This window comes from Chiloscyllium plagiosum, unplaced genomic scaffold (assembly GCF_037043375.1).
Source record: "Chiloscyllium plagiosum isolate Xiang-an unplaced genomic scaffold, Cpla_swu_hap1 HiC_scaffold_37, whole genome shotgun sequence".
In the NCBI taxonomy this organism is placed as follows: Eukaryota; Metazoa; Chordata; class Chondrichthyes; order Orectolobiformes; family Hemiscylliidae; genus Chiloscyllium; species Chiloscyllium plagiosum.
This window is the reverse complement of record NW_028270175.1, coordinates 13115240-13130462: the sequence shown is the minus strand read 5'-3', so window position 1 is coordinate 13130462 and position 15223 is coordinate 13115240. Positions and strand designations below refer to the sequence as shown.

The 15223-nt window shown below is 38.8% G+C and overlaps 1 protein-coding gene across 1 annotated transcript in view; it reads left to right on the top strand.

Annotated features, from left to right (window-relative positions):
- ttc34 (tetratricopeptide repeat domain 34) overlaps positions 1-15223 on the top strand; it is a 76915-nt gene that overhangs the window by 47517 nt on the left and 14175 nt on the right. The window contains exons 5-6 of the mRNA XM_043676071.2: positions 4179-4345; positions 14430-14700. Coding sequence (XP_043532006.1) covers positions 4179-4345; positions 14430-14700 — 438 coding nt within the window. The remainder of the gene's footprint in view (positions 1-4178; positions 4346-14429; positions 14701-15223) is intronic.

Sequence of the window (15223 nt, the reverse complement as noted above, 5' to 3'; positions counted from 1 at the left end):
CTCCAGCATCTGCAGACCTCACTTTCTCCTCGAAGTTATATGCTGAGAATTGGGCACAATTCTAAATCTGTGTAGGGCTTTAAATGGACCTGGCACTGGGTGGACGAGGCTTTTGCTTGCTTCACTTCTGACCACTTGCAGTAGAAAGAGAGTGAAAGGAAATCAGAGAATAGATTTTTCTTTGTGGAGCCTAGATGACTGCAATTGAATCAGCTGCATAAATGCTATGTTACTGAAGCAGATCAAAGACTTGGAACAATTATCAGCTGTGCCTCTAATCAAGTGAGCCAGTACAATTACAATACTGGCATCTAGTTACCAATTTGGAAAATTGCCTAAATGTATCCTGTCCATTTTAAAAACTAGGACATATCCAATCCAGCCAATTAGAGGCATCAGTCCACTCTCAATCATCAGAAGTGATGGATGTTGTTAGTGATGTACCATCACGTAGCATTGAGTCAACCCGCTCAATGACATACAGTTTGGGTTCCACCAGGCCACCCTCAGCTCCTGGCCTCATTACAGCTTTGATCCAAACATGGACAAAAGGGCTAAATTCACGGGAAGGATAAGATGGATGCCTTTGACTATAGCATCAAGCAGCCATAGTAAAGTTGGAGCTAGTGAAATTCTGGTGAGAAACTCTCTGCTGGTTTGATTTATACAGAGTACAAGGAAAGACTGTTGCAGTTGTTGGAGGTCAATCACTCAAGCGTAGGATAATGCAGTGGAGGGGCTCCTTGGGATAGCGTCCCAGGCCCAACACTGCTTCATCAGTGACCGTGCCCTTACAATAAAGTCGGCAATTGGGATATGTGCTGATTTCACAAGATTTATTGTTGAGGATTTCTTGTTTACTGATGATATGTCCAAATAGCGCAAGACCTGGGCAACATTCGTGCTTGGGGTCATTGTGACATGAATTGTTCTTGCCAAATAAGGACCATCTCCAACAAGAGAGAACCAAGTGCAAATCCATCCAGGACAAACCAAACTGTGTGATTGCCACCCCAATCATTATCTTGCATTTACTGTATCCACAAATGAGAGACAGTGACAGAAGTGTGTGCAACATACCAAATGCACTGCAGAAATCTGCCAAGCTTCCTCCTAAAACAGCATCCTGACTTGGAACCATATCATTGTTTCTTTTCTGTTGTTGGGTAATAAGTCTTTACTCCCTAACAATACTATGAGATTAACTACTCTAGATAGATTACAGCAGTTCAAAAAGGCAGCTCATATTGACTTTCTTGAGGATAGTTAGAGCCAGATAGTAAATGCTGACCTTGTCAGACGTGCATATTCCTGAAAAGAATATTTTTTTTAAAAATTGAGTGCTGAAAATATGGTTCTCAGAAATTTTAGGGGTTAAGAGGAGGTTAAGCACAGTGCAGGTGGGGTGTGAGGCAATGGAAGGCTCTGAACAACAAGATAACTGTTTAAAAATTGAAGCGCTAGTGGATAGAGAACGAGTGCTATTCGGCAAACAATGTTGTTGACTGAAATGAACTTGTTGCAAGTTGTTGGAGCATAATTTGTGGTGAACTCCAGTTTATGTAGGGTTGGAAATGGGCGGCAAGTCAAACAATCACTAGTAGTCAAATAAGCAACTCAATGCAATAATCAATTCTGTGCTAGAGCAATAAGTTACCCAATGTGTAGTGGCTGGGCTGTAATTTGCTGGTTGAATTTAAAACAAAAGAAATTATTAGAATACAACAGAAGTGACATTATGGAAAGCAAATTGCATTCTTAACGGCCAGTGCTTGTAATTATTGCCCTCCTCTGAGAAGAAAAGACTACGAGGAGATTTGAATGAGGTTTTCCAAGGAGAAAGTGAGGACTGCAGACACTGGAGAGTCAGAGTTGAGAGTGTGCTGCTGGAAAAGCACAGCAGTTCAGGCAGCATCTGGGGAGCAGGAGAATCGATGTTTCGGGTATAAACCCTTCATCAGGAATGAAGTCTTCCAAATTGTGAGAGGTCTGTACAGAGTAAACAGAGGAACTGTTCCTGCTTGTGAAAGGGTCAAGAATGAAAGAGCACATCTAAAATGATTTGCAATCGATGTAAATGAATGTGAGAAAGCACCACTTGTGCACAACTGTTTTGCATACGGTAGAGACATTCAAGAGGGCATTAATTGATTTTTTTTAAAAATAGAAATAATATGCATGATTATAGAGAGTGTACAAGAAAATAGTACGGAGCTGTGGTCCTTTGGAAAGCTGATATAGACATAATGGTCCAAAAACATCTTCCATATCTTAACAATTCTGTGATTTCTGAGCAATATTTCTCCCAGTGAGAACCCACTTGCCAACCAATCAGTACTTTTTTCTCTTACACAGTGAAATACTGGTTTCAGTTTACATTAATATTTCTTGCGAATTATCCTGATGAGTACAAGATGGAAAGTTTCAGGAGAATGTTGGTTTTGTATTAGCCATGAACCAAAATAATACAAGGAATCACAGGTTCCATATGATGCCATTAATGTGTTCTGCAGGTAATGACATAAGACCAAGGTTATCTGAACACTTGCTGCATTGTAATATGTTTTGCTGAATCCAGTGTGGGTCTCTTGAATTGATCGTGTTGTATAGAACTACCGTGGAAATCTATTAAGAGGTTTAATGGAATTCTGAATTCACTTATACTGGTTTTGATGTAGTAAGTTTTTTTTGTTTAAATCTTCACATCGCCAATTAAAAATTTGAGAAAATTACATTTCTTATGAACAAAGTTCAACTGTGTCAGTATCACTTTTTTTTTCATTTTCAACATATGCGTTCTAAAAGACTTCCACTACGTGTGTATTGTATTTTCTTTAAATGGGATCATCTATGGACATTTTCCACTTTAAATTCAAATATGAAATTTTTTAAAAGAGGACTGACTGCATACGTAAGTTCAGTGACTATCTGGTAGAATGGACCCATAGTATGCCTCACATGTGTAGCATCAAGGGAATTTCAATTGGAAAGACTAAAATGAAAGCAATGAAAAAAGGCTGACTACCCAATCTGCTATCAGCAGTAATCCATCTCCTGCAGACACATTTGTGTTTTAATCTTTCCAAGGATATACAAAATCCGGGTTAGAAACCAACTTCAGCTTCAGCTCTAGGCTCTATGTGGCCTTCTATCCTGGAATGTATACTAATGTACTTCAGAGATAGACTTAAAAAGGAAAAAAACCATGCTGTCACTGAATGGTGTTAGCCAGCCACTCTGAAAAGGAACCAAGCCAAAAGAATTTCAATTGACCAGCACACCCAAGTGTTTCTCAATCAACTATTCATCTACCAACGTCAGCACCACTGGTAATATACACTGTAATGAGTTGAACATTCTATTATGAGCTGCCAGAGGAAGTGGTGGAGGCTGGAACAAGTACAACCTTTTAAAAGGCATCTGGATGGGTTGATGAATAGGAAGGGCTTAGAGGGATATGGGCCAAATGCTGGCAAATGGGACTAGATTAACTTAGGATATTTGGTCAGCGTAGACGAGTCCGACCGAAGGGTCTGTTTCTGTGCTGTACATCTCTATGACTGTCTAATCTTCAAAGAAATCAAAGGCTCATCTGTAATTTGTAAACTTTTTTTGTATTCACTTTTGACCTTATCTGTGTGTATGTTCATTGCATTGTCATGTGTTCTCATGTCTTTAGTGACTAATAAACTTGCACTTGTTAATTCAAGAAAGTCTGGTTAAATTGGCTCCTTTTTAAACATCGATTAATGTGGTCTGGGAGAAAAGTGCCCCTGCCCCAGGAGCTTAATGATTTGTGATTTCACATCTGGGGAATTGGGGAAAATTGTTCAGGGATTGGGGTAACATTTCAAAGAAATGACTTATGAGTAGTTTGAAGTAGAGGGAAAAGGTATGTGTATGGAATGAGCTGCCAGAGGAAGTGGTGGAGGCTGGTACAATTGCAACATTTAAAAGGCACTTGGATGGGTATGTGAATAAGAAGGATTTGGAGGGATATGGGCCGGGTGCTGGCAGGTGGGACTAGATTGGGTTGGGATATCTGGTCGGCATGGATGGGTTGGAACGAAGGGTTTGTTTCCATGCCGTACATTTCTATGACTCTATAACAGTTTAGTATTTAATTCCCGTTGTAAAGCTGTTTTAAGTATTTTATTGCATATTTATTTTTGTTCTAGGAGGCACTGATGAAGCTTCACTCCTCACCAGGGCACGATGTTATGCACATCTTAACCAGAAGAAAACTGCTATCTTTGATTTTGGCACAATTCTAAAGGCAAACCCAAACCATGTACAAGCACGATGTGGACGAGCCTTCATGTATGTGATCCTTAATAAAAAAGAGGTAATTGCTGCCGATGTTATCATAAACTTTGAGAATAATTTCACCCAATTGAAATAATTCATATTTCTTTTGATTATTGCCACAGTTGGTAACATCCAATATGAAACTGAAATCTTGAATTGAGGTATAGAGTTAACTAGCCTTATCTGCTCCAAGCAACTACTTACACCCAAGGTTTTCCATTTTTTTTAGAACAGGGTGATTTATTTTAACTATAGGTATTTAAATAATATAAATTATGTTCTTTGTTCCATTACTAGTCGAATTGTTCAGGTAAATTGATTTGCTTCTTTTTACTTCATTTTTATATTTTTTGCGATTAAAAATCTGGATCATTTTGTCAGTCTATTTTCTTTGAAAATAGGTTTAGTTGCTTGAATTTTTCTTCCTAACCAGTTTCCAAAACTTGTAATTATTTTTTTTCCTTCTCTGGCCCTGTCTGCTGTATTTGCATCCTTTTTGGCTCAGGGTGAGCAAAACTGCATACCACGCTTCAGAATGAGCCTCTTTAGAGATTTGTTCTGGCTTGTGCTCTAACAGTGTACACATAACATCAAGGACAGTGACTGAATTCTAAATACTACATTTGTAATCCTTCTATGCATCTAATTTCAATACAACTACTTAAGCTTTTTTTATGGAAAAGAAAAAAAGAGTTGTTTTGAACTCTTAGTTTTCTCACCTTTTGATCTGTGTTCTCACTGAGATGTGAGCGGTACACTGTCTTTATCTAATTCCATTACACTATGAATCACAAAAAAAAATTAATTCCTTAAACAAATACTAATATGACCAATGGTATTTTCCTCTATCTTAGACTGTAAAGAAACCTGCTTGATGGATCTTATTTCACTTTAAGACAAAATTCCTGAAGTTCTGGCAGAGGAGATGTTGACACTAGACCCTGGCTGCCTGGTCCAAATGTTATCAGTTAACAGCATTCCCTAACATGGAGAAGACAACAGTTAGAGATTTCAATCGACTGACAGCCTCACTCTGTTCCCTTAGAACTCCTCTTCGGTATCCCCTGAATTCTCATAAGTAATCTATTGAACATTTTGCAACTGGCTCCTCCCCTATTACTGAGCAGAATTGAATATTACCAATCAGAATCTTTTGGAATGGTGCTGTCTATAAATCATAGAATCCCATACAGTAGGGAAGCATGCCATTCAGCCAGTTGAATCCACACCGATCTTCCGAGGAGCATCCAATCCTAACCCCAACTCTATCCTTGTGATGTACCCTGCATTTCCCATGGCTAATCCAAATAGCCTGCACATCACTGGACACAGGTGAACAATTTACCATGGCCAATCCACCTCACTTGCACATCTTTGGACAGTGGGAGGAAACCATTCTGATGTGGGGAGAATGTGCAAACTCCACACCAGCCTTAGGGTGGAATTTAAACTGGGTCCCTGGCGCCGTAAGGCAGCAGTGCTAGCCACTGAGCCACTCTGCCCATCCTATCATATTATCAATAATAAATTGCTGACTTGCTCCGTACAAAAAAGGATACAAATAGAGGCTTTCATCACAGTGGATTGACTTAACGATGACTACTATTGTGTGACAGCATATAATGTAGTGTCACTGGACTAGTAATCCAGAGTCTCTGGCTAATGTTTTGGGTGCATGGGTTCAAATCTTATTAGTGGTGAAACTTGGAATTCACTAAAATTTTGGAATAAAAAAGTTAGCCTAATGTTAACCATGTAATTATTGTTAATGGCAGTAAGTAAGAAAGGAGAGACTATGGACCAAGGGCAGGCAGACGGGATTAGTTTAATTTGGCATCATGTTCAGCACAACATCATGGGCTAAAGGGCCTGTTCCTGTGCCATGCAATTTCTATGTTCTTAATCCAACCTGGTTTACTAAATCCTTTAGAGAGGAAAGTCTGTCATTCTACATGTGACTGGGGACACATTACAATGTATTTGACTCTTAACAGACCTTGGGGCAATTAGGAATGGGCAATAAATGCTGGTCTCATCAGCCACACCTACATGAGCAAATTTTTTAAGTTATACAAATATCCATGATGCGTTTTGTCTGTGGGACTTGTGTACTAAATGTGTGTACACATCAGAGATTTGTTTTGAATGTGACAGAACCCAAACATGTGCATGACATTTGAAAATCATGTCCCTGAACTCTTCCACGTACACTACTCACATTCTGGTGAGCGAAATAACATTGATTTGTTTTGTAACAAAAATCAAATGACCACAAGTGTGATTTTGACACATACTATTAGAATGAATAGGAATGATTTATACTATTGTAAGCCTGCATATCTTGACAGCACCTTCGACAGTATAACATATCGGGCTTTTTCTTCAGACTTCAAATTTCAGTATAATTTAAGTTTGGACATGTCCATTCTCAACTGATATCTGCTTCAGTTACTAATTTATTCTTCAATGCTTCAAACCTTTGAGATACAGATATCTATATTGCCTTGATAAATGTTTCAAAATGCAGACAACAGCTGGAACAAAAAAGAAAGAAGTGACCCTACTGCTAAAGGCATTAATTAACCATTCAGGCAAAATAATAGAACTGACGCCTTGATGGCTCATTTAATCCACATTTACAAACCAAGTTCTTCTTAATTTTCATTTCATTGGTAAAGAACTGAGAAGGGCATGAAGACCTGCACAATTTGTTCCCTGTTGATGAAAATAAATGCTTTATTTTGACCTTCATGCCATCCTTTCCCCATCTATAACTTCCTTGCGTGTGGGGTGAAGTTTTACAGATAGATGATACTAATGCTTTTCTTTTCTTTGATGTACTTTGGTCAGCTGGGTGTCTGAAGTGTACTGACACTTTTAACAGTCCTGCAGAATTCCCAAACAGAGTAATTTGAGATATCTAATTCAAGTTTTGGTTTGACTGATATTGAAGATATCATTGCCCAAAGCCCCACTCCATCCTCAGAAGTACACTTAGTCCAGAGAATTTAGTCACAAATTACAAATACTCATGGCTTACTAACGAACAAGTATAAATACATAGTGTACTGAAATTTATAGTGTTCAACCAACTAAAATCATGCAGTTTATCAGCAATGGATAACATTGTCATTACTTGTCCAGTTGATATTAGCCAATTTGTTAGGACATTTTTCCAGCTAATTCTTTGAACCAGAATGAGAAGTATTTAGTCCTGATGACACATTTTTTTTATATAGATATTTTTATTGAAAATTTAACATGTTTTTACAAGTTTACAAAAGAAAACTTAAAAAAACAAGTATAAACATTGATCTACAGTTAAATCTTAAATAAATGATAACCAAAATCTGTCAAACAAGAAAACAGAAATACCAAGAGAAAAAAAAAGACAAAACTCAACTAACTACTCATCTAACTTACAACTAACCAAAGTGTATCATTAAAATTCTTACATTATTCAAGAGGAAAAAAAAAACGGATAACACATAAATTGAGCAGTGATATATATGCTCGGAATGTGTTAACATCAGATCACAACAAAACCCGTATTTATCCAAAACATCCCGAGCATAGAGCATATAAAATTCACAAAAATAAAAGCTCTTTAGTACATTCAGATCAATATAATAAAAAAAACTATTTCTAAATAGTAAAAAAACAGTATAAAACATATTTGAACGGAGATCTACCCCCTTATTCCCAAGGGGCATCACTTCCTTTCCAAAAAACCCATCATAACCTCTCCCAACCGGTGCCCCACCCTTGACCCAGGCGCCCCACGATAGGATAAAGAAAATTCAAGTATACTACTGAACGAGAACTAACAGTGAGTACCCTATCCTCCCCCCCCCCCCCCCCACACCAACACCTGGATATATTTGGTAATGTTAATACCATATATGAACATATATGATTATAAAAGTACAGTCTCAGCAAATAATAATTAAATATATTAATACAAAATAACAGGGGAAAACAACCTCGCTCCCAAGGACAAAGATAAAATAGGATAAGGTAGCCACCTTCCCCCCCATCTACATTAACTAGCCCCCTGGCCTATATATAAAAAAAGTGAAGAAAATCGCTAAGTAAAGGATGAATAAATAAACCATTCTTCCCACCCCCCAGAGATAATATTAAACAGTAAGGTAATGAAAGGAAAAAAAAAAGAGGGGGAAAACTGGGGTGGGGGTAGGGCAAAACAACATCAATTAACTCTTATAGTTTATCTAAGAGAGTCCAAAAGTTCCTTGGCCTTCTCCGGTGATCCGAAGTTATACACGGACCCTTCATGGCTGAAGCGTAGCATAGCTGGGTAGCGCAAGGAGTATTGAATGTTTAAATCCCTTAAACGCTTCTTTGCTTCATCAAATGCCTTCCTCTTTCGGACCAAAGCTGGGGAAAAGTCCTGAAATAACATTCTTTATAAGTCATAGCTTGGGGATCTTTCCCAAGATTTCTGGAGGCATCCAAGAGCATCTGCCTCACCTTTATAGCTCTGCAGCTGGTACAGGACCGGGCGGGGGCGCTGGTTCAAGTGGGCCCATGTATTGCGACCCGGTAGGCCCATTCCACCCTTACCCGGCCTGATCCAGCCTCCAGATTCAATAAGTGCGGAAGCCACTGTTCAAGGAACCTTGTAAGCTGGCCGCCTTCTTCCCGTTCAGGAAGGCCCAGCAAACAAATATTTCTTTGACAACCTCTAAGGTTCTCTAAGGTCTGGACTTGCTACTCGAGAGTCCGGACCCGATCCACAGCCGATTCTGCAATGGCCTCGGAGGTTGTGGCCTTTAACTCCGCCCCTCCGCGGCATTCAATTTATTCGACGTCTCTGCCGTGCTTTTGTAGCGCGGCCGAAAGTGAATTCCATTGACTTCAGGACTCTTCAATGAAAGCATCGATCTTCGCATCGAGTTTGGAGATTATTTCCGCGAGGCTCACCACCGTAGGCAAGTCCCCCGGGGCGGCTGCAGACGCCTCTGCTGCAGCTGGGGAGGGTGGGGGAGGGGCTCCTGCCTGCTGAGAACTGCGGGCTCCTTTCCCCCCTAGTCATTTTTACAGGAGACTGAACTGTTAAATTTAGTACTGAACCACTAATTACATTAAATAAAAACTATTTTTAATTGATTTGGTGAGTGTGGTGGAGGAGGGTGGCCCAGTTTGCCCAGGTCTTGGGAGGAGCACTATAGACTCAGACTTGCTGAGTCGCCGCCATCTTGGATCTCCCCGAATGACCCATTAATGATTTGACAATATTTAATAATAATTTGAGAGCTCTTGTGTCATAGTGATAGTGTCTTCACCTTAAGGCTTAGGACCCAGCTGGGTTCAAGTCCATTTCGTCCATGTTAATTAAAAATATCTGTAACATTACAATCTAGTACCATGCACTGCCCAATTCGCGTTAGGTTGCAGCATATACGATAAATGTGACTTTTTTGTTCTAACTTTCCATCATTGAAGCATTAGAGATATTTTGACCCCAAAGGCACAGAGATTATCTTTGTCCCCTATTTACTCACTCAGCTGTAAGGAGGAGGTTATTGTAGGTTAAGCAACTAAGATGTGAATTTGAACCCTTCCACCCAAGTTGATAGGATTGTTGAGAAGGCGTACGGTGTGTTGGCTTTCATTTGCAGGGGGATTGAGTTTAAAAGCCGCGAGGTTATGCCACAGCCCTATAATGCCCTTGTTGGATGACACTTGGAATATTGTGTTCCATACGGGTCGCCTCAATATAGGAAGGATGTGGAAGCTCTAGAAAGTGTACAGAGGAAATTTACCAGGATGCTGCCTGGACTGGAAGGTAGGTCTTATGAAGAAAGGTTGAGGGAGCTAGGGCTTTTCTCAGTGGAGTAAAGAAGGATGAGAGGTGACTTGATAGAGGTGTACAAGATGATGAGAGGCAAAGATCGAGTGGATAGACCAGAGACTTTTTCCCCAGGGTGGGAATGGCTATCACAAGGGGATATAATTTTAAGGTGATTGGAGGAAAGTTTGGGGGAGATGTCAGAGGTAGGTTCTCTACACAGCATGATGGGTGCGTGGAATGCACTGCCAGCAGTGGTAGTAGAGTCAGATACATTAGGGACATTTAAGCGACAGTTGAATAGACACATGGATGATAGTAAATGACTGTGTGTCAAGCACAAAGTCTCCAGGTAACTTCGTCCGATAGTTTCCCACAAAACCTGAAATATCCTCAATAACTTTAGATCCTCTAACATCTAACAAATGAAGTCAGTTATAACATCTGATAGGAGAGGTCAGCTAATTCAGCACACTAGGTTTCAAACATGGACCTGTATACACTGTACAGCTCACAACTACACCACCAAAGGTCACTCAACATCTGAGTTATCAGAAAACAACCATATCCTAAATCAATCACCTGATGAAGGAGCGTCGCTCCGAAAGCTAGTGTGCTTCCAATTAAACCTGTTGGACTATAACCTGGTGTTGTGTGATTTTTAACTTTGTACACCCCAGTCCAACACCGGCATCTCCAAATCAAAGAAAACATAGTAAGCATTCTGAACAAAAATGTCAGTATAATGTTTGCATATTAATTTTCAGACTTAAAAGTAAAACATGTACTTGAGACAACATTTGCTATTTTAAACAGCAAGGTAATGTCCAACTTCATAAGTCATGTCACTTAACACTTTCTTGTTCTCACTTCACTTTCTCTTGGATCTAATTGTGTGCTGCTTGCTTTTTAGAGCCTGTATTGCTGAAGGTAAGTTGCAGAGATTTGAAATGAAATCAAATAACACACTTAAATTACTGTAGAAGAGGAGAACTTGAGTTGTTAAGGATCTTTTAAGTGGTGACTTTGAGTACCATCTTGGGTCCAAATCAAAGAAACACTGTCTGGTTGGTTGCTTTAATTCAGCTGATTCAAATTGAATCAGTTGATCTTAACAACTAGACATTGCATCTTAGGCTAAAAAACAAGAGGAATTTTAACAAACTATTTCTGTTTCAAAGTGTTGACATATGTTGGTTAATAATTGCATAAGTATTGCCATAAAATTGCTGGGTTACAGATAAATAAGCTGGTGGATGCCTAATTGAGCACATTGACTCAAGTGCAATGTAATAAATTGGGATTGATATTTTGAGATCTATTTCATGCACTTTTTAATTTTTAAAAGTGGTATCCTAGTAGAGGAAATTATAGATTAAAGTGTATTTCAGAAATAACAATTTATGTTAAACTTACTGAATGTCAATGTGAGAACATGAATGAAAAATCCTGCTCGCTAACATTTAAATTGGCTGGCTCGACTTGAGGTACCCAACCATTTCATTGATAGCCTTTCCTACCCAAAATACTTTGCAAACATTGGCAATACAGATTTGCATATCATGTACTATTAGATTACTGCTTTGTAAAAGTATATTGATGGAGTTATGTCAGTGATCTGGGTTTTGTAAAGTTGCTGCCTGTTCAAATTGTTAACTATTTGAAATTTGGCAATGTTTGTTTGACTTTCTCTGTACATGTTTTTTTCTATGAATGCTTGCAAATCCACCAGTAAATTTAGTCTTGAGCTGTCATTTTCTTTTCAGATTGACAGGTTAGCACTGCTGCCTCACAGCGCCAGAGACCCGGGTTCAATTCCCACCTCAGGCAACTGACTGTGTGGAGTTTGCACATTCTCCCCGTGTCTGCGTGGGTTTCCTCCGGGTGCTCCGGTTTCCTCCCACAGTCCAAAAATATGCAGGTCAGGTGAATTGGCCATGCTAAATTGCCCGTAGTGTTAGGTGAAGGGGTAAATGTAGGGGAATGGGTGCTCTTCGGAGGGTCAGTGTGGACTTGTTGGGCCAAAAAGGGCCTGTTTCCACACTGTTAGTAATCTAATCTAATCTAATCAGTCTGATTTTGGTTAACTCAGTGTATTTTCTTTTTGAATAGGCATTCCATTTTGTTTTTAATATAAATGATACGATAGTAGTAGAACATAGAAGAATACAGCGCAGTACAGGCCCTTTGGCCCTCGATGTTGCGCCGATCCAAGTCTTCCAGGTTCAGGTGCAAGTCATACATGATGCAGTGTTTACACTAATGGATTTATATTACAAATTTTGAATCAGTTCAAAGCAATATTAACTGCATAACAAACGTTATAGATTAGCTGAATAAATCTGGAGTTAGCACTCTACCAAACACCAAAACAAAACTTAATGGGGTTAGTAGTTTAGCATTATGTGGAGTAGAAATTAGTGTTTTGTATAAAAGCAGATTTACAGAATACTCCAGGCAAGTTTATTAATACTCCTGGCAATTTTTTTAAATGTATCTGTCCACAATTGTCATATTTATAAAACAGAGATATTGTGCCTTTTCTGCAATGTAAGCATTTAACTGATCAGATTCTCTCTTTCAGGACAGAAACACACAAGTTTAAGTTTAAACATATTTCTGATTGATTGGCTGATATTTAAACTTAAGTGCCAGGTCACCGATCTAATAGCTGCAATACAAATTCAACCCGTAATTTAAATACTGATCCCATTGATGCCAAACTGCCAAGCTTCATAATAAGTTTGATTAATTTCTGCTCATTACTGATGATGATCAGTACATTTCCACCACACTGATGTAAGACAGTTCGGCAAGCTGAATTTGGACATTGAAAACTGCTTAAGCATAGACTGTGGAAAAAGGCTCTTGTGATAGTGTCCCTTCCTCTGAAGCAGGATGGATGCATAATATCATCACTAAACAGGTTAATTAGAAAATGTCTAGTCTGTGGGAAAACACCATGCTGTTTCTGAATATTTTTACCAGGACTGAAAATAGTTCTAAAGCTTTGATTGTGCCACATGCATATTGTTTATTTTCTTTTTGGGTTTTTTTGGGTCAGTTCACAAAATTCATTTATCTGTGTATTTGCAAAATGTAACCAGTCTACAATCATACTTTTCAAATTGGGTAAGTAACTTGACAAATATATTCAGCGTTTAGTTGCTAACATTGTGCCTTAACAATAATACCGTGGATCAAATTGAATGACTAGGGTAGATACATGAATGAAATGCATTAGTAAAAACCCTTTTATTTCATTTTTTTTCTTTTATCCAGGAGTCTTAAGACCAGGCTAAATGGATATGGTAGTTGAGCTTTTGTGCAGTCATCCTACTTCGAGCTCCCCAATATTACCTAACTCTGCTGATGCTAAAACCTCCCTGTTGTTTCACCTAGACTTGACCGTTTCAATAATCTCCTGCTCTTGCTCACATAAACTTCAGCACATCTATAATGTCTGATGTCCATTTCCTAACTTATATTCATCAATCGCTGCAAAGTGACTTATATTAGCTCCCAGTCTGGCCAAGCCTCGAATCATCCTTGACTTCAAATCACACCACAGCCTCTTTGAGAACTTTATATTGTCTCTCTTTATAACTTCCTGCAGTCTGCCGCAGCCATGAGCTTTGGAATTCACTCCTTAAATCCCTGGCTCTCCTCCATAAGATGCTCATTAAGACCTGTTATGGGTTTTGGTCATCTACACCATTATCTTCTTACATAGTTTTGTGTCAAATTATTTAATGTTCTTGTGAAATCCCTTAGGATACTGTACTGTATTAAGTGTGCAAATACAGTTTATTGTAGTGTTAGTAACACTAACCGAGCACAAGGATATTTCGCTACTTATAGTTCTGTCAAGACCTGTGCAATGTTACCTCTAAGCTGCCCACAACGCTCAGAATTGGAGCATGCTGATATGTGTGAAAATGCATGGACTTTCAATTCTAGAGGTCATTATAGCACACAGACATTGGAGATCCACAGAGCAACAGAAAAAAAACTCGAGTGAATGTTGAACATATGCAGTCTTTTGGACTCATTGCCTAAGGAATAATGTATTTGCCTTGAGTACAATAAGATTGCACAAAATTAGTTATTCCTGATGAAGGGCTTATGCGTGAAACATTGACCCTCCTGCTCCTTGCATGCTGCCTGACCTGCTGTGCTGTACCCACGCCACATTTTTCAATACTAATAGATTAATTTTAAGAATTCTACATCTAACTTTATAGTTTACATTTCAAAGTTTCTGAAATTGGTAGACCTTTCACTCTGTTTCTACTTTTTTTCCAAACAGGAAGCAGTACAGGACATTGTATTAGCTCTGCAGATGGATCAAAAGTTGGCAATTGAAGAAATCTCATCTCTGAAGCTTGAAGCTCAAAATCTAATTAGCTGCTGGCTGCATGATCACTGTATTAGCATTCTAACCAGGATGGCACAAGCAAAGGCAAAAGTCTCCAGTGAAGAATTGGTTAATCTTCTTGCAATTGGCCAATCTCTACTCCAGATAAATGGGAGAGGTTCAACCTGGCACATCCTGTATATTGACATATTGATTGCAGAAGGTAAAGCTCACAAGTTTAAAAGTATTAAGCTTAAAATGACACTTGTTTTGTTTTTGTTGTCTTTACAGTCATACATCTTCAAAAACCAAAAAAAGTGCAGATATTGTAGTTAAAGTGGAGGAATGTGAAATATTAGATTAAGCAAGCATCCTGAGAAGGACATCACTGCAGGGAATCACCTCCATGAAGGTGAATGTATCATTATTCAAAGAGGATTTGCGGAATAGGCCAAATAATTTTGGGCTAGTTATGTTGACCTCCCTAATGACCAAGATGACTCTATAAGTTACTGGAATCAATATTCAGAGATAGAAGTGGCCTTTACTTGGAAAGACATGGACATTTGTGTTGCTAATTAAATTGATTTTTTTTGAGTAATTACAAGCAGGATCAATGAGGGTAATTTAGTGAGATGGATTTTAGTAAGGCTTAAAACAATGCCTCATATAGACTGGTCAGAAAAAGTTAAAACCCATGGAAGACAGAGGATGTGGAGCATTAGAAATGGCTCAGGATCAGGAAA